This window comes from Vicugna pacos, chromosome 3 (assembly GCF_048564905.1).
Source record: "Vicugna pacos chromosome 3, VicPac4, whole genome shotgun sequence".
NCBI classification, from domain to species: Eukaryota; Metazoa; Chordata; class Mammalia; order Artiodactyla; family Camelidae; genus Vicugna; species Vicugna pacos.
In genome coordinates this window covers 95,000,648-95,027,161 of record NC_132989.1, presented here as the reverse complement: position 1 = coordinate 95,027,161, position 26,514 = coordinate 95,000,648, and the positions used below count along the sequence as shown (strand labels likewise).

At 34.4% G+C, this 26,514-nt stretch overlaps 1 protein-coding gene across 7 annotated transcripts in view; it reads left to right on the top strand.

The window, feature by feature from the left end:
* The window catches only part of NIPBL (NIPBL cohesin loading factor), a 176,097-nt gene extending 160,141 nt beyond the window's left edge, over positions 1-15,956 (top strand). For 6 of the 7 annotated variants that reach the window (XM_006207665.4, XM_072958767.1, XM_031676635.2 and 3 more), the window contains 10 exons: positions 29-119; positions 2,094-2,267; positions 2,620-2,810; positions 4,724-4,831; positions 5,320-5,520; positions 8,639-8,785; positions 10,402-10,676; positions 12,404-12,578; positions 13,910-14,098; positions 14,657-15,956. In XM_006207665.4, the coding sequence (XP_006207727.1) occupies positions 29-119; positions 2,094-2,267; positions 2,620-2,810; positions 4,724-4,831; positions 5,320-5,520; positions 8,639-8,785; positions 10,402-10,676; positions 12,404-12,578; positions 13,910-14,098; positions 14,657-15,022 (1,917 nt within the window). In that variant the 3' untranslated portion in view covers positions 15,023-15,956. Of the gene's footprint in view, positions 1-28; positions 120-2,093; positions 2,268-2,619; positions 2,811-4,723; positions 4,832-5,319; positions 5,521-8,638; positions 8,786-10,401; positions 10,677-12,403; positions 12,579-13,909; positions 14,140-14,656 lie in introns of all 7 variants that reach the window. The other variant, XM_015242078.3, reaches the window with a different exon arrangement.
* The last annotated feature ends 10,558 nt before the right edge of the window (positions 15,957-26,514 follow it).

The window sequence follows — 26,514 nt, the reverse complement described above, 5'->3', positions numbered from 1 at the left end:
ATACTTTGATGTGTTTTTTTCCCCTCAGGTTAACATAAAGGATAAAGTACTTGAATTATTGATGTATTTTACAAAGCATTCAGATGAAGAAGTACAAACGAAAGCCATCATTGGTCTAGGTAGGTTAAGTTTAAATTTCTTCATAGTTTTTAGTTAATAAGAGGTTGAGCAAGTTTTTAAATTTTATGAGTCTAAACTGTTGGTTAATTTAAGTACGTTTCTGTTCACTCTATATAGAATATAAGACTAGAGGTTAAAACACCTGGCTCCATTCTTGGCTTAGCCAGTGACTTCCTGGGTGACTTTGAGCAAGTCATGTAACCTCTCTTTTCATCATTTTCCTCATTAGTAAGATAGAGTTGATAATACTTTCTTCTGCTTCTACTTCATAGGGTTTCATAAAAACATTGATTAAAGCAATTTAATAAAGAAAGATGATAAAGAAGAATTTTGTGCTGTTGTACATTTTTAAAATTTTTTTCTTTGTAAAGCTTTGTCATTACAGCTGCCTCTTCTAGTCAAGACAGTAGGCAGTCTATACAGATTTTTATGTAACAGAAGTACATGGTAATTAATCAACCCAAAAGGAACAATTTGGATATATACTTGTCCTATATTATTTTTCCAGGACCATTGATATAATAAATACATTGCAGAAGGTTAATTAGGTCTTTGTGGCTTATCTGGAAAGAGACTGGAATAGGAGAGAAATACGAGGATAGCATTAAAGTACCTGAATTGAATGCACTTTTAAAAAATTAGAAGAGCACTCTCTCTAGATTTTTATTTTGTTTGTTTTTGTTTCATTCAAATCCATGTAAAGCTATTCAATAAGGTTAATAACTTATTTAGAAATTTTATTTTCATAGCATTAACAAGGTTTATAATTTAATATGCATGGACAGTTGTTGATATTAGTCATTTCAATAAAAATGAGTAATGGAAGATTCTAAGTTACACAAACCTCATTAAATGTTTACTGACTTCTTTAAAAAAATTTAAATCTTAATATCTTATTCCTCCTTCATCCCTTTTAGGAAATTACATACAACAAAGATAGTAAACATTACAGATATTACTTACTAGTGAGTTATATTGGTGCAGGATTGCCATTAAGTCAAATGTGTACCTTTGAATATTCAATCTGGACAAATGTTACGTAAAGTGGCAAAAACTAATAGTGTTACATCTAATTCAGAGAACAAATAGTATAAATTTTAATTTAAAGAAGCAACACTATCCAGAAAATAGTGCCTCTAGACCAGTTAATAAAAGATTTTGCCTGGGCCATAGTTACCCTGTGTGACCTTCGGCTAGTTGAATGATCACTCTATGCTTTGAATTTAGTTTGTTATTTGACATCAATAACACTTGCTGTCATCAAGGATTTTCATTTTATCTCACATAAACATTTTGTACAAATAAGTGTGGATAATATTATTTTGTAGCTGTTAACGTGTGATTATAGAATTCAGCATTGTGACTTCATTATAATGACATGAGAAATAAATAGAAGATATTTTTAGCTTTACTTTGTTTTAGGATTATTCTATTTCATCAAATGGATGGATTGTATATATGTATATATATTTTAACAACACCAAGGTAGGACCTTCTGCTAGGGATCTGAAAAATGTTTGCAAACATTACTTCTTAAATCCTGAAAACATCCCGTTGAGGTAGGTGGGTGGTAAATATTATTGTCCCCATTTTACAGATGGAGAATTGAGGCACAGAGAGATTATGTGACTCACCCAAGGTCACACTACAAGTCAGTGGTGGAGCCAGGAATAGAACCCAAGACTCCTGACTCCTAATCCACTCCCCTAGCCACTAGGCCCTGCTCCCTCAAGGTTTCCTCTTGTGTGAAATTCCCCTTTGAAATGCAATTTCTTGTTTTTAATTCATGAGGAAAGAAGTACCTGCTCTAATACTTCTCTAGGTAAGGCCACCAGCATATTTTTCCAGTCATTTTTAAGTTTTAATTTTTGAAATAAGGAGCTATTTATATATAATTTATCAACATTTTCACTAAATGTTATATTTAATTTTAATATGAATATATCAAGAGGTTTTTTTTCTCTCTCTTTTAGGATTTGCCTTTATTCAGCATCCAAGTCTAATGTTTGAACAAGAGGTGAAAAATCTATATAATAATATTTTGTCTGATAAAAACTCCTCAGTAAATTTAAAAATACAGGTGTTAAAAAACCTCCAGACCTACCTACAAGAAGAAGATACACGTATGCAGCAGGCAGATCGAGACTGTAAGTGAGAACACATTTTCAGAATTGACTGTGTGGCTGCAGTTAGCATACTCTGTGGCTCTTTTTTAAACTAGATCTCTGAACTTCCTTATCTATTAGATGAAGGAGTTCAGTTAGATAAGAATCCTTCATAAACTCCGGTTTGTAAAATGTAATATATGTGCTGATGTTAACATTTTGACAAAGGGAGAGGGATTACAGTTTCCATCAGGTCCTCAAAGGAGTCTCTAACAGAGATAACAACAACAAAAATTAAGAATCATTGAACCAGCTATAACATTTTGTGCTTTTGGTTGTGGCCTAATTTGGTGTATTTAGTAAAGTTAATATACATGTTTACTTCCTTTTGTAGGGAAGAAGGTTGCAAAACAGGAAGATTTAAAAGAAATGGGTGATGTTTCCTCAGGGATGAGTAGTTCCATCATGCAGCTTTACCTCAAACAGGTGCTTGAGGCGTTTTTTCACACCCAATCAAGTGTACGCCACTTTGCCCTAAATGTCATTGCATTGACTCTAAACCAAGGTCTTATTCATCCAGTTCAAGTAAGTATGTTTTATAGCAGCAGTCGTTACTAAAAGAGCCAAATTTATTGTTATTTGAAGACATTATGATTAGAGAATAAGTAGTTCTTTATTCCTCTTGGTTATATTTTTTGTCCCAAACTCTTAAGAATCTAAGTTTTAGTCCATCTCTTAGGTTATCATTACTACAAAATACCCATGTATTCATAATGTTGTCTCTATTAAACAAACTTCCAATTTATATCTGTAGGATATGTACTCAGAATTATTTCTTCTAAGTAGAGATGATAGATTCATTTTAATTCATATTGACTTTTATCCCTAAGAACCAGCAGCATGTAATGTCAAGAAAGTTAACTGGGTTAATAATCTAACTGTTACACAGGGTAGATTTTAATCTGCAGAAAAATAAACTGTGTAATCTGAACTCAGTTCATCTTTAACTGGAAGTAACATCAACTGCCCAACACCTCAGAACACTGATGCGTGGACTAAATGATGTACTCAAGACATATTAGTACTACTGAGGATTGGCAGCTAATGCTGATATAGTAGTATTTACACCATCTCATGTGTTCAGGAGTGTGCGCTAGGCTGCAGAAGTGAATTTATTAGATAACCAAAGCCTGTGCCCTTTAAGATTTTTACTTTGGCTGTATTTTTTGGAACTTTCCCTAAAATATGCTGTATGTTATTATGCCATGTTCCTCCCTGTGTCCTGAAACAAAGCACACTAATGAGTATTTAGCCTGTTCTTCATGAGTCACGGTCGTCATCAGCAAGATCACTTGGCAGTACTTGGTTGAGACTCAAATTTTTTAGATACTTAGGGTTCTTTGCTGGTATTCTAAATGGTTTGAGCTGGTTGTGCCTTTGTTATATCTTCTTATAAACTTCCCTTTCAAATTTCGCACTAATAAAAAATATTTCAAGAGTGGGGCAATAAACTCCTTTATAGTCTTCACCTATAGTCACCATTTAACATTTTGCCACAAATTTTCTCTCTTTCTCCATTCATATGCTTTTTTCTGAATCATCTGATAGTAGGTTTCATATATCATGATTTTTTTTTTACCTCAACACTTCAGCATATATATTTTAAGAACAAAGACATTCTCTAACAAAACCATAATGCAGTCATTCAGGAAATTTAACATTGATACAGTGTTATCTGATATATAGTTCATTTTCATATTTTGCAAGTTAAGCTAATAGTATTTTTTTATGGACTTTTTTCCAGGATTTTAGTTTGTGATGACTCATTTCAGTTGGTGCCGTGTCTACTTTTTCGAAGCTTTTTGTTCGTTTGTTATTGTTCTTGTTTTTCTTTCTTTTTTTTTTTTTTTTGTTCTTGTTTTTCTAGTTTCCTCACTGCTCTCTGATTCAGATTTACTAAACATAGTTGTGGTGTTTCTTTATAAGTATACAATGAGTGTGGCTGTTACCAAATTAACTACCTATTCAACTGTCTGATCATTGAAGCCATATCTAAAGTCAGCTTTGTGGAAAAAAAATTATATTTTTCTAGTTTTGAGTATGGAGGACGAATTGCTTTTTCTCCAATATTATCTTAGAAAATTCAGTCAGGTTTGAAAAAATCATTGGATTGTACATTTGTAGTATAGATCAAAATCTTAAATGGATATTTTTAGGCGGGAAGCCTGTTCATTTTAAAGAACCTTAAATTCACAGTGAAATTGTTTAAATTTCACCACATCAGTAGTTTTGTTGATGCTCTAGGCTTTTTTGCATTAGACTAAATCTAAGCGAAGATTAATAATTTTTAAAAGAACACTAAAACATGGCATTAATAGGAAGGCCTGTAAAGCTAAATTCATGTAGCCCAGATACACAGCAAGTTTTAATGTATGTCAAGATACATGTAGAGCTTTTACTACTGTGATGTCTTACAAATTCTTTGTTTTTATTTCCAGTGTGTACCATATTTAATTGCTATGGGCACAGACCCAGAACCAGCTATGCGGAACAAGGCTGATCAGCAGCTTGTGGAAATAGACAAAAAATATGCTGGATTCATTCATGTATGTATATTTTAATTGTATAACCTAAATTCAAACATCTTTCTCTGATAACCTATTTCTTTGGCAAATGTCCTGTTCACATTCGTATTAGAATAAAATATTTTGTTTAGTATCCACTTCTAAACATGCTACTAGGTTTGTCCGCCAAGGTGTCTATTCTTGTTTCACACTAACTCTTAAGACTGAGCTGGAGATAACAGTCCAGCACATGTGCTGGACTAAATAGCCAGGGACGCATGGGTTCTGTTTCCTATTGTGTGATCTTAGCAGTGATGGCTCCTCTGGGTCTCCCTTTTTTCTTCTGTGAAGTGAGCAGTTTGCAATAGATGGTCTTCAAGGTTCCTTCCAGCACTTGGATTCTATGATTTTAATTATTTTAAATAAAACCAGATAATGAAGTTATTAGCCTTGTAGTATAATGCTCAAAATTATATTTTTAATTTGACTTTCAATTTCCATGGCAAAAATAAGGCTTTTATTGATTTCAGATGAAAGCGGTGGCTGGTATGAAGATGTCTTACCAGGTACAACAGGCAATCAACACATGCCTAAAAGATCCTGTAAGGGGTTTCAGACAAGACGAGTCCTCTAGTGCTTTGTGTTCACACCTTTACTCCATGATCCGTGGAAACCGCCAGCACAGACGAGCCTTTCTAATTTCTTTACTCAACCTCTTTGATGACACAGCAGTAAGCATAACAAACTTATTATTTTAAGAAAATAAATGTTCTATGAATTTTATGCCTAATGTAGTCAACATTTTAAAATATTACCATTTTAGTAAATAATAGTGACTGTATTAAATTTGTGTTTCTTTAAGTCTATGTTAATTATAAGGTATGCAGTCAAAATTGAAGGGGAAGTTTTTTATGAGAATAAACACAATGAGGGATAAAGTATAATTGTGTCTCCATACTCAATATCTTATAAGTCTTGATAGCAGGTTCTTGAAGCATACCTTTAAATAAGCTAAGTTACTAAAGTCTCACTTTCAAGGATAGATTTGATAGATGGAGAGAGCGAGCGAGAGAGAGAGAGAGAGATTTCACTTGTTTTTATCACACTCAAATATTGTTAGAGTAACTGTTTTAGGTTTTTGGCTGCTAAGATCCCTACTTACTCAATTTGACCTCCTTAATGAATGTAATTACAATTTTGACCCCTTTGGGCTACTGCACAAGTTGCATTGGCCAGGCCCATAAGGCAAGAAAAATGAACATCCTGTTCTTTAAGCTTTCCTCTTAGTTTATTCATTTTACATAAATATTTATTCAGCGTCTGCTACATGGTAGCCATTGTGCTAGGCGATGACGATAAAATAGTAAATAGGACAGGTGTGGTATCTTTCCACATAGATCTTACCAATTAGTATAAGTGTGTAAAGCTTTAAAAAGAAAAAAAAAATTTCTTTCCTTAATCACTTGGTAGCTTGACTTTGTTGTTATTCCAACACCAGATTTTTTTCAGTAAAGCAAAATTAAAATTACCAGAATGTAGATACCTTACTAGACCTCTTCTTTTTAATACTACATGAAATTTTTGGATATATGATCTAGCAAATAAATATTACAAACATCTATTTCAGAAATACTTGGAATATAATTTAATCATCACAAGGGCCATCATCATCATATCATCATCAGTATTAAGCTTTCATTGTGTGTAAGACATTTTGATAGGAGTACAAAATGGTATGATAATGTGCTCTTATCCTCATTGGATCTTATCTCCAGGTGGGAGGATAGGACACAAAATAAAGGAAATAATAGTTAAGGTTAGCATAATCCAAGTACCAGCTGGTTTGTATGGATATTACTCTAGTCTCTGCCTCCTCCTTGAGCTTCATTCCTACATGTTTTCATTGCCTGCTGTGTGTCATTAGCTGGATGTTCTGTCACCTCAGCATGTGAAATGTTAAACTGGAAATCAGCTCTCATAAGGTAGTGCTTTCTTCTGACCACCTCCAATAAAGGATGTCAGAGGAGGAACAAATCACCAAAGGCCTAGGGGGATTAGATAAGATGGATCTACTATTTAAGGCAGGGATAAATGCATGAATAAAGGCACAAGGATAGAATGTGTGGGAAATAATGAATAGATTGTTATTTAACTGCATAAGCAAGGTCATAGTGAGGCATGGTTCATGGAAGATCTTGTAGACAGTGGAAAACTGTTTAAAGTGTCCAGTACAGTGATGAGGACAGGTGTGGAAGATCATTTTAGGGACACAGATTTTTTTAGCATTGTGTTCACACTGAAGGTAGTAAGGGATTGATCTGTTATGATGACAGTTGGAAAGAAAAGAATGGATAGTAGAAAAGGAAAGGAAGGAATGAATTAAACAAGACTGTGAGAAGAATAGCAAAAGGATAACTGGATTATTTTTGTTCTCAGCACCTAAGAGAATAATAGAATGTTGCTAAAAGCATTTTGAAAAGGAGTTGATTTGAGAAGGAGATAGAACAGGAATAGTCAAAGAGCTCAGAAGAGAAAACTAAGGAAGAAGTTTTCAGGAAGGAGGGGTGGATAACAGTGTTCAATGCTACTGAGAAGTGGAGTTGGATGTTTGGCAGGCAGAAGCAGCCAAGCAGTGAGGGACAGAGCATCATTTTAGTTAATAAAAGACTGGTAGGAGAGACATGGAAGGAGCCGCTCTAGGCTATTCTTTTAAAGAAGTCTGATTTTTAAAAGGAAGGAGCAATGTAGGACTTTATGGCTAAAGTTGAAGAATTTCAGAGTTTTAAAAAGATTTATTCAGAGTAGTCCTGAACATTTTCAGTTTGAGAGGAAAGTGTGTGTGTGTGTGTGTGTGTGTAAAATGTTAAAACTAATAGATGAGGTAGGGGTTCTATGTCTGCATTTCCCCAAATTTAACATGTAGGTGTAGATATATATTTAAAAATAAAAAGTAGAATGAGTCTCGTGATAACGAATAGCAAGTTTATTCCATCTGTCCTATGGGTTTTTTGTTGTTGGCTGTTGCTGCTATTGGATTTTATGTTGTTTGGACAGCAGAAGAGAGAGAGTAGGAAGGAGTGTTTTTAATTGCTATTTTTTCTTTTTCTTTTTTTTTTAGCTGTAAATATTTTTAAGGAATTTTAATATTAATATATCTTTCTATTCATACTCTGTATGATCACAAAATGCTGAAATTCTGTTTGTTACTTCTTTTTAAAACAAACAGGTAGTAATCATAATTTCTCCCTTAAATTTTGCTTACCTCCAGAGTTTTTGTGGTGTGAAACTGTGGTAGCACTGTCAGAATGACTCTGATGTTCTAAATTATGTTTATATAGGAAACTGACAGTTGTTTTATGAGTACATGAACTTTGTTTTTTTTTTTAACCCACATATTAGTACTATAGTTACCACTTACTTCTGAGGGCAGAATAGTAACTGTGTGTAACTGATCTCCATATGGGTTAAACTCTTAGAAGCACAAAGACAAATAATTATGAATTCATATGTATACTTTCTGATGTGGTATGGATTTATCATATATACTCTATATAAGAAAACTTTAGGAACTCCCATTTGGGTGCACTAAAAAATTTCACCTCTTCTTAAGGTACCATGGTTTAAGTCATTATGAAATCTCTTAAAATGGGTTTAAGATTATTCTATAAAATCCATTTGTCCCCTCCTCTCCTTTTTTCTTCCCTCCGTCTCTGTCTTCCCTCTCTCTCTCTCTTTTTCTGAAACATTAACTGAGGTGAAAGTGCCCTGTATTACTTTTTCTAAAAAGGCTTTTTGGATGGATTTCTAGATTATCCACTAAACATGTGTACCTTTTTTTAAAATTTACAGAAAACAGAAGTGAATATGCTCTTGTATATAGCAGACAATCTAGCCTGTTTTCCATACCAGACACAGGAAGAGCCGTTGTTTATAATGCATCATATAGACATTACACTCTCAGTTTCTGGTAGTAACCTACTGCAGTCTTTCAAGGAGGTAAGTTACACACATTACTATTCTTAATGCATCTTTCAGAGTGCAGGCATGCTATTTTCACTGTTTTGTTTCTCATTGTTCTTCTTATTCTTTTCACAGGTATATAAAATCTTTCTAAATGAACTTACTGAAATCTGGGTAGTGCTTGAATTGGGGAGAGGAAGTGGGGTGCCATTTCATTTCTGTTAAGAAAGACTTTTAAACCATCTTACTTCAGATCACTTAGGTGGAATTTATATTTATATACACACATGACACACATACATATATGGATTGTTCTGTTGATAGGTCATCCCACTTCTTTATTTCTCTCACTTTAAGCACTGACCTTAAGTGTTTGGTATCCATTCATATATTCATTTAAACCCCATTTTAAAACACTTTGCTGTTTTATAAATCTGGTAATGATGTAGATAATAATAGTATACCTGAGGAGATACAGATATAGTAAGAAAACACAGAAAATTTGTAATAATGTCAATTTCCTGATCCCTGAACACCAGCATCATAATGGAGCTGGCATATTGTGTGCCCAAAATCTTTACTAAGTTTCTTGTTGTGAACTTTATGTCTTTTCTTTTATAGTTTTAGGAGGAAATGTAATTGGTTTAATTGTAAAAGCACCTGGTGTAGCCCAGGACACACAGTAGGCACTCAGTGCATTCTTCATAAATTAATTGGACTATTTTCATGTGCCTGATGATGTAAACAGATACCTCATCTTACAGAATTGTAGTGCTCAAAACTCAGTGTGGTTAAACTTGTAAATCAGGGGGATTAATACCTAAGGGTTGGAATTACAGAGGTATCTAAGCCCTTGCTACTTGAAGTTCAGGCCAAGACCGTTAGCGCTGGTCTCACTTGAGAGCTTATTAGAACTGCAGAACCTCAGGCCCCACCCTAGACCTGCTGAGACAGTCTGCATTTTTAACACAATCCCTAGGTGTTTAATGTGCACATTAAATTTTGAGAAGTTAATAATTTCCTAGGAACTTGAGCCATCATATTATCTTATTTTTACTTCACTTACTGTTGTGGATATACTTGTAAATGTTTCTCCTCTTTTATTTCTTAACAGTTATATTTTGAATATTGCTTTGTAAGCTGGTCTTTTCAGTCTCCTGAAACCAGCTGACTTTGTTTCTTTTTAATAGCTGACAGTTTCATAAAATACAAAAAAACAGAATTTAAGTTTAAGAAAAGATGCACATCTTGCTGTGAAAAGTTCTTAGTTTGACTGAAGCTGGGGGAGTTCAAGCCTATTATATTTTCCTCAGTTAAATTATAATTACTGCTTTTCGTCTAAAATGATTTAAATTAATTTATCTTTCATTACTCTACTATAAGAAAGTTGTTTCCCTTAGAGTGATATTTCACAAGGGTTTGGGGAGGGTGACTCAGTGGTTGGAGGAGCGTTATTTTAGTTAGTCTTGAACCTAATTTTTCCTCCATGGGTTACATCTCCAGTTGTTTATGGAAAATCAGAGGGTTTCGACATATAAGATAATAATTTAAGGACGCTTTTGAAGCTGTTGAATGGAGCATATGTATATTTGTTAGTGGTGTTTTGTTTTTATTATTTTTAAACAGAATAATTTCCTTTTTTTTTTCTTCAGTCTATGGTAAAAGACAAAAGGAAAGAGAGAAAATCATCTCCTGGTAAGGAAAATGAGTCAAGTGAGAGCGAAGAAGAAGTCTCCAGGCCTCGGAAGTCCCGGAAACGTGTAGATTCAGATTCAGATTCAGATTCAGAAGATGATATAAATTCAGTGATGAAATGTTTGCCAGAAAATTCAGCTCCTTTAATTGAGTTTGCAAATGTCTCCCAGGGTATTTTATTGCTTCTGATGTTAAAACAACATTTGAAGAATCTCTGTGGATTTTCTGATAGGTAAGTTTCCATAAGCAGTGAGAGAAAAAACTTTGCTCTGTTCAGAGAATGAACAAATATGAAACCCAATTATGACTGTATGCTGAATTTAATATTAAAAATGCCCCTTTTAAAAAAGGAGTTTGTTCCTTTTTATTGATTTATAGTATTTTGTTTTATAATATACCATAATTTGTCCATTCTGTTATTGAAGAGAGGAAAACAGAATTTCTCTAATTGGCAATAATGCATTATAAATCAAAGGATTTATTTTGTTGATTTCCTTAAAAAACGGAGAATTAGACTAATCTTAAAATGGATTGCAAATTTAAGTTTTTAAAGAGCTATAAATGAAGAATAAATGTAGACCAACTAGGCCGAGTTCTGGCAGACCCCAGTAGTCTTCAATGTACTCTATAAAGTAAGATATAGAAAAGTACTAATAAATGAGACTGCCTTGTAATTTTCCCTACCATTAGTCACTATAGATATCTCTTTTCTGCCTGTACGCTTGGAATTTTGGACAGTTTTTCACATTCATTGAAACTGTATGAAGTCAAATGTTCATGGGGGGCAGATAATGAAATGAGTAGAGTGGACCTGGTAGAAGATCAGTGGCAAATGGAAGTAATATGGTTCATCTGAAGGGGTCAGATATTACTCAGATGTTCATCAACTGGTTGCCACCGAAGAGGGTGGGCATAATGTGGCTATAGCTTCCTTTTTTTTTTTTTGAGAGAAGCTAGATACACCAGATTTTAATGAGAAATACCTTGATGTTAAATGTTGGTAACCACAGGCACACCTTGTTTTATTGCACTTCTCTTTGTTGCATCGCACAAATACTGCTTTTTTTTCACAAGTTGAAGGTTTGTGGCAACCCTGTGTCAAGTCTGTCGGTGCCATTTTTCCAATAGCAATTGTTCATTTTGTGTCACATTTTGGTAATTCTTACAGTATTTCAAGTTTTTTCATTTTTTTATGTTTGTCATAGTGATCTGTGATCAGTGATCTTTGATGTTACTATTGCAAAAAATTATTCACTGAGGCTCAGATAATAGCATTTTTTAGCAATGAAGTATTTTTTAATTAAGATATACATTGTTTTTAGATATAATGCTATTTGCATATTTAATAGACTACAGCACAGTGTAAACTAACTTGTATATGCACTGGGACAAAAAATTCATATAATTCTCTTTACTGCAATATTTGCTTTATTGCAATGGTCTGGAGCTAAACCTTCAGTGTCCCCAAGGTATACTTGTATGCAGAATAATTTAAAACCTTGTAAGGTCTTAGAGTAGTCCTAAGGAGTTGGAAGGATTTTTAAACAGTTGTTAATAATATGAAACAGGTTTGTAAACAGTCATTCTGGCTGCTGTGTAGAGAATGAATAGTTGGGAGTCAAAAAAGTAGAAGGCGGTAAACCAGTTAGGAAGCATTGAGTACTTGTATTAAAACTGTCCTACAGTCACAATCATGGTGTTAAAAATAGACATGGGAAGCTACTTTCATTGAAATGAAGCCTCTATTCAAGACAAATAACAACAGAAATAAGAGAATATTATTCTTTTTAATCTTTGTCTTTATTTCCCTTTTTAAATTATATTTTTATATACAATTTCACTGGTTGAAATCTGTATGACAAGAAGTTTAATTACAAGTAAATAAAATTTAACTAGAATCAATTTAAATGTAAATGTCTGAAAAAAATTTTAATTAATGGTTTTATTTCCCGAAAACAGTAAAATTCAGAAATACTCTCCATCTGAATCTGCAAAAGTGTATGATAAAGCGATAAACCGAAAAACGGGAGTTCATTTTCATCCTAAACAAACACTGGACTTCCTGCGGAGTGATATGGCTAATTCCAAAATCACTGAAGATGTGAAGAGGAGTATAGTAAAACAGTATCTAGATGTGAGTAGTAAAACCAAAACGTATTTCCTTCTGATAATGGCTTTTCTGAAAAGTCAACTTCTGGGGTGGGGAGATAGCTACCTCCGTTATACTGAAGATGAGTTTCATGAACCATCACCATTATTTTAATGAGTTACTTTAAGAATACTTTTCTCATTTAACCCACTGCATCATAACTATTTTTTCTTAGGAAATACCAGCCCACCACTAATTTTATTTTATCAAAAATGAAGGTTTTTAGGCAAATGTTAGGAAAAAGCTATGCCCCATATACGTAAATTTTTAATTCAGTGGATTATATGGTTTATATTTCGTAAAAGGAAAAACCATGAAAAGTCGCCCTCCTGTCCTCTTCAGTCATTGTGTTCTTTTCCCCTCTGGCGGTCATTGTTACTACTTTTCCGTGTGTGTGTGTGTAAAATGTGCTTTTAAAAATGTCTTTAAGAATAGGCAAATTCAGAGAGACAAGAAATAGAATAGAGGTCACCAGGGGCCAATGGGGAGGGGAGAATGGAGAGTACTGAATGAGTACAAGATGACTTTCTGTGTGGGATGATGAAGAAGTTTTAGAAATAATGGTGGTGGTTATTGCACAACATTGTGAATATACTTAATTCCAATGAATTAAACACTTTAAAATGCTTAAAATGGTAACTTTTGTGTTATATATATTTTACCATAATAAAATTTTTTAATGTTTTAAAAAATGTTTTGAGACTGTCCTAAAAAGTGAAAATAAAGTTAATTTTAACATACTTAAAGCAGGTAGCTGAACATAGCTTAATAATGATTTTTTGATCAAGAATGTAACCTCCACAGTGGTTTTCATATCATTCATAGACTGCGAATTTTATACTCTAAAGTTGAAAATTATTTTAGTTCTTCTTTAAAATTCTTTGACATCTTTTGCTTCCTCTTGTATCCTCTTATCTTGGCAGAGAGCAAAGGAGTTAGAAAATTTTAAAATGTCTATCAGTAATTATTAATCACTTAGCTACTTGATGACTTAGACCAGGGTCAGTAGAATCTGGTTTATGGGCAAAAACTAGCCAACTGCATGTTTTTGTAAAGTAGAATTTTATTGCAACAGCCATGCCCATTCATTTGGGTATTGTATTTTGGCCTGCAAAGCCAAAACCACTATCTGACTACAGAAAATACTTGCCAGCTTGGACTTGGACAGTAGCTAAAGTCTGTTTCACCCACATCAAACTACATCCATGGAAAACATTTAGGGAAAAAAATGTAAAAGAAAGAAAAACACTTAGGAATTTGACAGTTTTGTTTGAAATATTTGCTTGAAGTTCTAAATTAATATCTAATTTTCGTAGTTCAAACTTCTCATGGAACATCTGGACCCTGATGAAGAGGAGGAAGAAGGGGAAGTGTCAGCCAGCACAAATGCTCGGAACAAAGCAATTACCTCGCTGCTTGGAGGAGGCAGCCCTAAAAATAATGCAGCAGCAGAGACAGAAGATGATGAAAGTGATGGGGAGGATAGAGGAGGAGGCACTTCAGGGGTGAGGCGGAGGAGGAGTCAACGTATTTCGCAGCGTATTACGTAAAATGATTTTTATGTGCTTATACATGTCAGTCTATTAAATGTACACCAAGTAATGTAATACTTATGAGAGACAATATTTTGTAGATATTCTCTACTTAACCATTTATACATCCTTTTGTAGAAAGTTTAACATAAAAGACAATAAAAAAGAAAAAAACAGAAATGAGATTTATCCAGCATAAAGGGTTATTAATTTTTCTTTGAATTGTATTAATGTGTGTTATCCTTTTTTATTGTTGCTAAGTTTTATGTAGCTTTATGGTTCATATGTATATATAATTTTATATATCAATAAGAGTAAAGACACGGGTACAAATTAAGAGTTACATGGTTTTACAAGTATATGTTAACCCCTTGGCGCTGGCGGTCACGGTGCGTCTCATTGCCGGCAATGGAAGTGTGCTGGGAAATCCCAACTCCCGGCGTCAAGGGATTAAAAGCAATAAAAACAATAATTTCACTAAAATTCTTCTGTGTAACACTTGGTCTTTTTTCCCCCCTCCCAATGTTTTAGTCATTGAGAAGGTCAAAACGAAATTCAGACTCTACGGAGTTGGCAGCACAGATGAATGAAAGTGTTGACGTCATGGATGTCATCGCTATTTGCTGTCCAAAGTACAAAGACCGACCACAAATTGCAAGAGTAGTGCAGAAAACCAGCAGTGGCTTCAGTGTTCAGTGGATGGCAGGCTCCTACAGTGGCTCCTGGACTGAGGCTAAGCGCCGTGATGGCCGCAAACTGGTGCCTTGGGTAGACACTATTAAAGAATCAGACATTATTTACAAAAAAATTGCTCTAACGAGTGCTAATAAGCTGACTAATAAAGTTGTTCAGACTTTACGATCCCTGTATGCCGCCAAGGATGGGACTTCCAGCTAATGAATTTGTACATGCAGCCAAATTTACAGGAGTTTTTTTTAAAGGCAGAAAAACTTGAAATATCAACATTCTGGCAAAAAAAGAAAATCAGTTTTATGAAGAGTAAGGATGGAACCTGGGATGCAGGAACAAAAGAAGGAAATGTTGGGCAAACATTTTTGTGGGAGCTCCCTTCGCTGTTGTGCAGCAGAAACAGATTCTCAGTTCATTTTTACTCCCACTGTATTATAGTTTAACAAAAATTGTTTATATCTTGGAAAAAAAACTTTCTGTTTAAAAAATAAACAAGTGAATGTTGGAAATTAGTCTGTTAATGTTCTTAATAAAGTGTTCTTGGAGTTTAACCTAGCAGCGGATGGCTTTCTTTAGCTTAGCCCAGTTTCCAGGGAAGCATTGTTTTTTCCAGGCTGTAAAATGGCAGAATCTCCTGGATATATAATTTATTCTGTTGGAAAAACAAAAAAAAAGCATGCAGTATCTATGACCTATCTGCAGAAGGAGTTTTTGTAAATGTAGATTTTGATGTATTAGGTCACCCTGAAAACAATACAAGAAAAGGGATCCCCAGGCAATCTGGTGGAGCGAATACTGCAATAAATTTTTTTACTTCTCTTTGTTACTTGTCTGTTTCCATTTGAATTTCTTATTGTAAAGATCTGTTTAAATCCATTTATATTATTTTGCAGTCTTTTATGTAAAATTTATTATATCACTGGTTTTCAAAACAAAACATAAAATATTGTTTATACAGTTTGTATAGGCTGACTTCTGAATAATTGGTATCTATTATTTTCATTCCCATAAGAGGGTGTAAACAATTAACTCCAGGGTTTTATTGTATCCTGCAATATTTAGTATTAACTATATATGATTTAGCACTGTGCCAAACACATTTTCAAGAGTACATTTTGATATAAAAAGAAACTATAGTTTATTCCTTGTATGCTTCAATTTCTTTCTAGTGATGTCATGATGGTAATATTTATTTTTTAAACCTCGGGAAATGGTAACAATCTTGGGGGAAAGGTAACAATCATGCTATTTTGGGAAACTAGCATTTCTTTTAGTTAAAATTATACCATGTGTTATTTTAGAAATAGAATTGAGATGACTATGACACTTCGTAATAACATTACATTTTTCACGAGTTATTTTTTAATGCTGAAAAAGGAGTAATTTTACTAGTTGAGATGTTTATTCATTTTCTATCTAAATGTTTTATACATATTTGGGAGCAGTTGTCGTTTATTTGTTTGTTATTACAGCTGGGGATGTGGGTATTTAATCAGTTGATTTGCATAATTGATGCTCAGAAATAGTAATGCCTAAAATTTAACAGGGGTTGAGGTCTGTTTCAAATTTAAGTCTTTTAAAAATATGTATTATTTTTAAGTCAGTTTTTTAAAACTGACCTCTATAATGTTAAGTTTTATGAAATTGGCCAATAAATGAAGATACTCAATTTGTGAGGAAGAGTGACATCGCCATAAAATACCTTTTTGTGAACGCCTATTAAACCACTATGAAAATAACTTTACAGGATCTACTTCCTATGTGGAATTCTTTCAGAACATTTTCTTGAAGGAAATGTTTTCTCACTCTTCTTTTTCTTCCACTTAATTGCATGTTTTCTCGTCTTTTTTACCGTGAACTACGTGGGACAAAACTGGATTGGATTTTTTTCTCCTTTGGAGTTTCTTTTATCAGCAAAGGATTTGAGGTAGCTTGTGAAAACAATAATACATCAATAAGAATAAAATACCAGTTCGGAAAAAATAAGCATATAATAAAGTCCAGCCTATAAAGCTCTAAAGGTCTAAAGGATAAAGATGTGGGTAAAGAGCCAATTTGGAGCGCTATGATCCTCACATTTAATGATACATTCTGTCATTTAATTCTTACCAAAACTCTGCTAGTTAAATATTTTGTCACCATTTTGTAATAAGGAAAACTGAGGCTCAAAAGGATTCAGTAATTTGCTTACAAATGTTATAGTAGGGATTTAAATTTGAAGTTGGAGTAATTGCGTCTCACTGCTTTAAACTAACTGAACACCAAGCATTAAAGGAGATGATCCTTTTTGAAAGGAAACCAGTTCTTAAAGCATCCTTGGAGTATATATTCTTGAGGATCCTATTTAGAGTAAGGCCTCTGTAGCCTCAGTTGGTCATAGAGAAATTGCTTGCTGTCTTTAGGAATTTTCCATATATTGTAAGCCCCAATATTTTAGCTAATATAAGTCAAATGCTAATACAACTGGTAAGACTCAACCCTTAAATATACAAACCAATATTTTCAAAAAGTAGATTTCTTCAATATATTTTAGGTCTTAACACTAAAATAAGTTAAGGCCTTGGCGGTCAGTTATACAAAGTCAAACTTTTCAAGTACTGGAGATTTACAAATTACAATCTTAACCTATAGTTTGTTGATACTATATTAAGCTATATCATGTTTTATTGACTTGTATTGAAAAGATGTTATATTTGATATAAAAATTTCCAAGTATGTCTTCACTTTAATATATTAATATGAAATTTAGTGTTTTCTTATTTATTTATTATTATTTTGACAAAGATTGGGTAGTTTTTTAAAAATCCATACCAAAAGACAAATACGGACAATAGAATTTAGTAATCTCTAGTAGAAGAAATTCAGAAATTTTAGGGGCAACATACATAGCTTATTCAGTAGATACGCTGAGTATCCGAAGTAACTGAAGTACACAGGAAATTCTGAATGGCTGTAGGCTATTTCATTGAAGACAGGTAAGTCAGGCTTTTTTGGTCCAATGTAGATTTCATAACCAAGCAAATTTATCATATGCTCATTTAGAAAGTGAACTTAAGCAAGAAAATGTATGATTCTCCCTCCCCCCCACACCACTTTTAGTTAGACAAAGAACTCATCCTGATCACTATCCCAGTGCCAGGTGTTCTGCATCTTCAGAACTACTGATTTCAACTTGGATGAGATTACTTTTGCAAACATAAAACTCATCAGGTCACCCATTTAAAATAATAATGTAATTTGAAACTAATTTTTGCTGTACAAATTCTGCTTGTTTGAATCTTAAGCTGTTTGCCTTGCTCATTTTAAAACTTAAAAATTTTAACCCTTTAGCTAATTTTTGTCATAGGAAGCATATTATTTTTTACACAAATTAATATTTAATGTGAAGATTTTTCTAAATGCATGCTTTGAGCTATCAGTCACATCTGATAAACACTCGACTGTAAAGTTGGTATGATAGGAAGTTCACTGACCAAACTCTAGTTTGAAGTGGTCATAAAATCCCCTTGTGTTTCGCATGACAAACAAGCGAATATCACCAACCCACTCTTCAAGATTCCAGTTATGTATGGCTCATTGCTCAGAGTGATGCAATATGCACATTTTTTCTCAGAATTTTTTAAACTGTTTTAACTTTTTGTTATGAAACCACCATGTATTCTTACTCGGTTTCAATCAGTTCTGAATTTCTGACCAAGCTTGTTGGAACCATACTCTCTACACTCCCCTCCCTCATATTTTTCTGAAACAACTCCCAGATGTATTATTTCATCTATAAATATATCATCTTTAAATACTAATAATACTCCTTGACATCAACTATCCAGTAAGTGTTCAAATTTTCAATTTTCTCAAAATGTCTTGTCTTTTGGAGGGGGATGTTTCTTAATGTATATGTTTCTTCATTTTTTATTCTTTGCAAATGTTTTATGAAGAAACTGGTTTGTCCTTAGATTCTTAGGAAAATAGTTTATTCTAAATAGGGGAATAACAATAATTTTCTTTTTTCTTACCTGAATTTGTTGTAGGTTTGAGAGATACTGCCCCTCATCCAAACTTGTATGTATTGATTCTTGATCCTGCATAACTAGAACAGAGGTACCATTACAGAGATAATGAAGGAGGTAGGTCTAATTTTCAGAAAGATGGTGATAAATATCCTTTGAATTTTAGTTGGCAAATGCCAAGCAAGCAACTGGAGATGAAGAACTGATTAAGGAAGCAAGTTTAACTAAATAACAGAGGATACAATGATTAAAGTACCTCTGCTAGTTAGATATGTTAACTGTTGCTTGAAATAAGTGGACTACAGGCTGTGATTATTTTTACTATTATAGTTCATATGCATTACAGTTCTTGCTGAGTGGTATTTTGCTTCTGTAATTCGTAACTTTTTTGAGTCATTGTTTAATCTCAGTCCCTTAGAACCTTAGAAAAGTTATTTTGTGTTAACTTGTCAAATAATTCTAGGGTCTTCACCTTTGACATTAGCCTTTCTTCTGGTTAAGAAATGGCAGTGTAAGTTTGACTTGATCGTAACTTGCCTAGAATTATAATTTAGCCTTAACCTTGTTAGATTTAGATCCTGGAACAAAAAACAGAAAAAAGTAATTACAATCTAAATTTGTCATAAAGCTAAACCAATGATCTGTACATTCCATAGTTTTTAAAATATTTATAGACTTATATGAGGGTTATAAGAAGTTCTTTAATTCAAATGTTCTTAACCACTTTGGAATTTATGAACATCTTTGAGAATCTAATGAAAATCATGAACTCTCTCCTTAGAAAACTGGACAAATTTATACCCAGAATTGTGCATATAGTTTCAAGGGATTCATGGTCACCCCACTCAAGTCTATGTATGTATGACCTGACTTGAAAATCCATGGACTACAGGTTAAGAGATTCTTTCTCATCCAAACCCTTCTTTGTAAGAAGGTGAAATTGAGGCTCAAAGAGATGAATTTATACCTACAAGCTACATACCTACTTAGTATCAGAGCCAAGAGTAATAAGCAAAGAGCAACCCTTGGGGCTCTTACCTCCCAGATCAGTTGTTCTTATAAGCTAGATTTCATCTGGAAAGTCCTTCTTCAATCACCCGTTAAGATCTGAACATAGGTGTATATTCATGTATGACTGAAGCACTGTGCTGTACACCAGAAATTGACACAACACTGTAAACTGACTATACCTCAATAAAAAAAAAATTTAAGTCGTTAAAAAAAATAAAAAGATCTGAATGTAGGCTACTTAATGACTAAATATAGATTTTGAGATGCATACCATCCTATTAGATAAATAGATAAGATGAAATGTAATATTTTATGTGTTTTATTTTTAATTATCTTTTACATTACCTAGTTTGATATGGAAGACCAAAACTTAGATTGGTGAAAAGAGTATTAACTGTGAAGTCAGAATTCATAGTCTGAAGCCATGTGCTTCTGAATAAGTATAATATGAAATTTAGTAAATAAAATCACTTAGCATGCTATTAGGAACTTTTAAGTGTGGACGTCACAGTGTGTGGAGGAACCAGGGTGTGGGTAGTGAAGTATCAAAAGATAAAGCTATAGAAATAAGAAGTATGTATATAATTTTGAGAATTGAAATTTAAATATGTAGGCAGTGGAAGGACTAAAGGGATTATTGAAAGCTTTCCTACTAGAGGATACATTTCAGGGTGTCAAGAACAGAACACTAATGCAATACTCTCAGAGATGGTAGAAACCTGGACTAGGATAATGATGGTAGTGGGGATAAAAGAGAAGATTGGAGAGATTGCAGGTGTACTATGTTGAAAGTGAGTGCCTATAGGGAGTTTAAGTGATGTCCAGAAGGTGGAACATACACAAGCATAACACTTTAGAGGGGGAAGTGTGGGCAGGGGCTGCATTTGGGGCCCACCAGCATATAAGCTGTAGTTACAGTGAGCAGCACAGAGCCAGAGAAGGACCCTGGAGACTACACAACATTTAAGGTGCAGTGGGGAAAAATGCATTTGTGGAGGAGACAGGAGAAACAATTGGAGGAGTCTGAGAAGAATGCAGAAACTACAGGATTAGAGAATTTCAAGGAGGAAGAGAGCAGCAGGTAAAACTCCGCAGTAAGATCGAGACAGAAATGCTTGACCCCGCCATTCAGGATGTAAATGGTAAACTCTAAGGAGAGTAGTTTCAGAGAAGATGAGAGCAAAGCCAGACTGGTTGAGTTGAGAAAAGAATGAGAAGGAGTGGCAGAGCAGGAACAGAGACAACAGAGTACTGAAGTGCTGAGTAATGGTGAAGTTGGCAAGAAAAACAGATAATAAAGGGTCTAAAAAAGCCATATTTAAAAGTTTGGAAGGGCTTTAAATAGTAAATATAAGGGGGGAGGATATGGCTCAGTGGTAGAGTGTGTGCTTAGCATACACGAGGTCCTGGGTTCAATCCCCAGGACCGCCATTAAAATAAATAATAAATAAACCTAATTATACACCCGTCCCAGAATAAAAAACAAAACAAAACAAAACAGTAAATATACTCAGGGCTGTGCTTCAGAAAGTTTACTCACTGGCTGCAGTGTGGAGGATTGTGATGATGCCAAATGGCATTACTTTTCTCCAGCAGTGTTCAGCTGCACAACAGAGGTGATTTATCACTGAGCAGGAACAGGGGTTTGTTGGGGGTATAGTTAATGACCTAGATTGAGGGAAAAAAATGGAAGGATCGAAGTTCAGAGGTCTCCTGAAGAACTCTCCTGAAGTGTAAGAGCAAGAGAGTAGAAGTGGAATGATGTGATGATAAAGTCAGAGAGAGGAATGTGGGATTTCTGAGGTAGAATAATTCTGGAAATGGGTGCGAAGTATGACCAAAGGAATGAATTTCTAATGTCAAGAGGTGAAGTTTGGCATTGAAGAGATGAAGGAATCACAGGCTGCATTCTGCACTCCTTTCCTAAGCTTAAAACATTGGATTCTAACTCTTTCCTGTCATACTGTATGTCTTGGAGATCAGTTGGTGTTAACACTGATTTTGTTTGTTTTTAGCTTTTGCAAATTCAATCATTTGACAAGTATTTGCTGAGTGCCTACCAAGAGCAACGAACTGTGCTGGACCCACTGGCAATAAGCTTGTGTTCTGTGGGAGAGAGAGGAAATGAACCAAATGATACAGTTAGTAAGTTACAGTTAAAATAAGTGCTTGAAAGAAAAAGTGATGGGAATCCATGAGAATATGTGGCACTGAAGTCTGAAGGGCTGGGGGAGACCAGAAAGGCTTCCTTCTCCAAGTGAAACTAATCCTCAGATAAAATCTGACATGTGGTAAATATAATAGATACTGAATAATGTTGGTTGACCCATTGATAGATGGGAAATCTCTTGCCTTTAATTGCTCCCAACAGTTCATTCCATAGCGACATAATGGTTAAACTCTAAAGTCTGAGGGGAAAAAAATAAACGAAGGAAAGGAATGCAAGAAGAATCCCAAAGTGATGACACAACATATGCAAAGGCCACGAGGAAAGAAGCGTATCACCTTCAGAAGTTTTGCAGTTCCTGTGATTGTCAGAGACAAAATGAGAGTAGAATGATGAAGCTTATGAAATAATTGAGTCAAATGATGCTCTTCCAGGCCATGTTAAGGACGTCCTGTGAGCGATGGGGAGCCATTAAGAAATTAAGATAGGTGGGAGTGGAATAGGGATTTGCATTTGTGAAGTCAGATTTGCATTTTTTTAAAGATCACTGACAATGATACGAGAGGCCCATAGTGGCCCACTTGCAAGACGATGATGGTAACAGGCTGAGTGGCAGTGGAAGGCGAGAAGGGGCCTCATTTGTAGAAGGGTTTAAGACATTTAACTCGGTCACATAGCTTTGGTCAGCTAAAATAATGGTCAACAATTAAAAATTAAATTGTAATAAGGAGAGCACAGATGTGAATTTCCTTAGTAAGATTTGGTGAGTGAGACAAGCCGCCTGGGTGGATATCCGCATAGAAGACCACATGACTTACCCCTGGTTCATCTGGGAGACAGCCCATGATCTGAGGTGAGAGAAGGAATCAAAAGATGCGACATCCAAAAAGGAGAAAAGTAGTCTTGGTGGGTTTCTGCATAGCTTAAAACTGTCAGTTGAATTTTTTAAATCCTGTCTTTTATACAATTCAGAGTAATTCCAAGATAAAAATTTTAACAAAACAGGCTTTTAACACAATAATAAAGTTTCTATAAATTAATAGTTTAATTTTTCTGATTAAATTTAAAGAAATAATACCTTGTTCTTAAAGGCAACCACTCAACTCTTTGAGTAGTTATATCCATTATTTCTAAAGAATATACTGTTAACAGTTTAATTCTAGACCTTAGATATTGAATTATATTATGATCTCTTGACTTCTTTTTATGATAAATAAGGACTTGGCTCTTAGACTCTTTCCCTGTCCTCCTACTATGAATATCACTGTATTTAATGAGCATTTATGTAATACAAAACTATGTAAATATTGTTCAGAGGCAATATTTAGCTTACTATGAATCTATTTCCTTTCTTGTATATTCTTTTTTTCTTTAGTGAAATTGCTTTGCTTTTTCACTCTCCTAATTTCCACATAGAAATCTGTAATTCTTTTGGAGCTCTTTGATGTCAGTCATTGATTTGTGTCTCCTCTCTGCTGCACCACCCCCTCTTCCATTCCTCCATCGAGAAACTCCTTCCTGGAGCTGTTCTTACTTTTGCACTTGGGCTGATTTTCCAGGACTGCTGCAGAGGTATTGTACCAAAATTTTCCCATCCTTCTTCTAGTTGGATACAGAACTCCTGTCTGGAAGCCATCCATGCCTTCCTCCCTTTTGCTTAAAAATATTTGCTTGAGCATATCCTGAAGTAATTTTCTAAGAATGGATACATACATAGTACATAAATTTTTGAATCGTTTGATGTCTGAAAATGTCTTCTCACCTCATAATTGATAGCTAGGTACAGAATTCTAAATTGAGAATTTTCCCTTTGAAAGCATTTTCACCATAATCTAGCCTGTGCTATTGAAGTTAACAGGGCTGCTGTCATACTGATTATTGTTCCTGTATATATGCCCTGGGCTCTCCCTCTCTGGAAACATTTAGGATGTTTTCTATATTTCTCATATTCTAAAATTTAACTATGTTTCTTAATGAATTCATTCTCCAGAGCTATAGACTTTTAATCTGTGTCCTTAGCTACGGAGAATTCTCCTTGAGATTGGAGATTTTTTTTTTTTGACTATTTCTTCCCCTTTAGTTTCTTTATTCTCTCTGTAATTTCTGTTAGTCAGGTATTATTCTTCCTGAACTGATCTCCTCAGTTATGGTTTTTCTTCTTCCTCTTTTTTTGGGGGGGTCTCTTGCTTCTATCTTTGGGAGTTTTTCAATTTCTAATTTGCATTAAATTTTTTATTACAGCTGTATTTTAAATTTCAAAGAATTTCTTCTTGTCCTCTGGTTGCTCCTTTCATACAGTACCACGTCTTTATTTTATGAATGCAATGTCTCATATTTATCTGTCAGATTAGGAAGTAGAATTCTCACTTGCCATTTGGAGGCCTGAGCTCAAGCCACAGCCTATATGCATCATGTGTTCAGATTTAAGGAGGCTGATAAACCACCTTCCTCACTCCTTGGAGTTCTGATTAGAAATATAAACTGGAGTCTGACAGATGGAGATAAAATTGACAGCATTATTGTCAGTAGAGTCAGAATAGAGAACAAATTGTAGCCCAGACCTGCAATCACAACCAAGCTTGCTGCATTTGCCTCAAATCTAGACCTTAACGTCCACCTGCTGGTGGAGTATTCTGTAAGGAAAATACTTAATACTCAGCCTCCTGAAAGAGAAACTGCTGCCCCTCACTTATCTCTCCCAAGAGTGGGGACAAAGAGAATGAAGTCATACATACACTTTGTTTTTTAGTACATGTATACTCACTTTTAAAGTGGGAATCAGTGTTGAACTCTTGCCACTCACCAATCGGAAATATAAATCCTCTCTGTTAACAGAGATAACCTCATGGAAATGTGAGAACAAGGTTTCCCTTGTTGTTGTCTGAGCATTCCAATTTGTTTGTTTTAAAAAGCCATTTCTTCTGTCTCCTGCGTTATCTATTTGTTATTTTGCTTATTTAATTTGGACACTCCCTTTCATGATGAGGGCTTTCTCCATGTCAGGTGATGCCTAACTGTCCATTCAGGTTTTAGAGCAAGATGCTAAAAAATGTACTGAAGCTCTGAGTGTATAGGTAGATTACATCTGGCAGGTTCCAGTCTAGAGCAGTGGTTGGCAAACTATTTCTGAAAAGGCTCAGAAAAAAATATTTTAATCTTCGCAAGACACACAGTCTATGTAGCATCTGTGCAACTAACTCACCACTGACTGCAAAAGCAGAATAGACAACGTGAATGGATGGGCACACTGTGTTTCAGTAAAACTTTACAAGAGCAGAGAACAGGCTAGACTTGCTGATCTCTGCTCTGAGGTAATCAGCTGGGAAGCTGGGCTCCTGCCTGGGGCACAGCCGCTGGGAGAGAGGGCCTTTTTTGCACATATTATGGCTTCCTCCACCCACTTACACCTGTCGTGACTTCTCTCACCCCGTATTATAATATCTCCTCTCCAGTTCTCTCCGTGTTGACTTATACACTTAAAATGTATTTTAAATTTTAAATTTTAAAAATTCCTTTATTATCCTTTTATTTAGGTCTTAGAAGGGATAAAAATAATTTATCAGTACACTTAATTTAGAAACCATTTTAAAATTCTTAATGCTGGTTATTTTAATTAGCTTGTTTTTACATTTACTGGCTTTAAATATATTTTAAATACTTTTAAAATTAGTATCATTGTTTTTTTAAATCCTATATAAAATTTTCCCCTTCAGCTAGGCAACTCCTGCCACGGAAGTTGGCCCTAGACCCACACGTATAAATTCATTCCCAGCCTACACACCAATCTTACCTAACTAGGATTCTTCTCCTCTCAGATGTTCCCCAGATTCAATATTTTTATGAAAATGAAAGCATTAGTTTCCATTAGGGTATCCTTTATGACACAGGGCCACAGTCCAGACACTGAACACATATGAACTGTTAGTTAGGGTATAAACAACGCTTAAAGGAAAGTGGCATTCTGGAGTGCTACCAATGTGCCTTCTGCACAATATCAAGCGCATTTCCTTTTTCTCATATTTTCTCAGCAAGGTCCGAGGTCTGATTTCTTATAGAAAAGCTAAACGGGGCACAAAGCATGGTACATAATAATTATTTGAATTATTGAGAAACGGAAAATGGTATAAGATATAATGGCTTGTATATATACTATAGGCTAGAAACAATGGGAGCTGAAGTAAGAAAGTTAGAAAAGGCTGAGGTCAGTGTTTTTATTTTTCTTATTTAGTTGAAATATAGTCAGCTACAATGTGTCAATTTCTAGTGTACAGCACAATGTCTCAGTCATGCATATACATACATGCATTCATTTTCATATTCTTTTTCATTAAAGGTTATTACAAGATACTGAATATAGTCCCCTGTGCTATGCGGATTTTTTTTTTTTTACCAATTTTTCTATATAGTGGCTAACATTTGCAAATCTCAAACTCCCAGATTTATACCTTTCCTCTGGTAACCGTAAGATTGTTTACTATGTCTGCAAGTTTGTTTCTGTTTTGTAGATGAGTTCA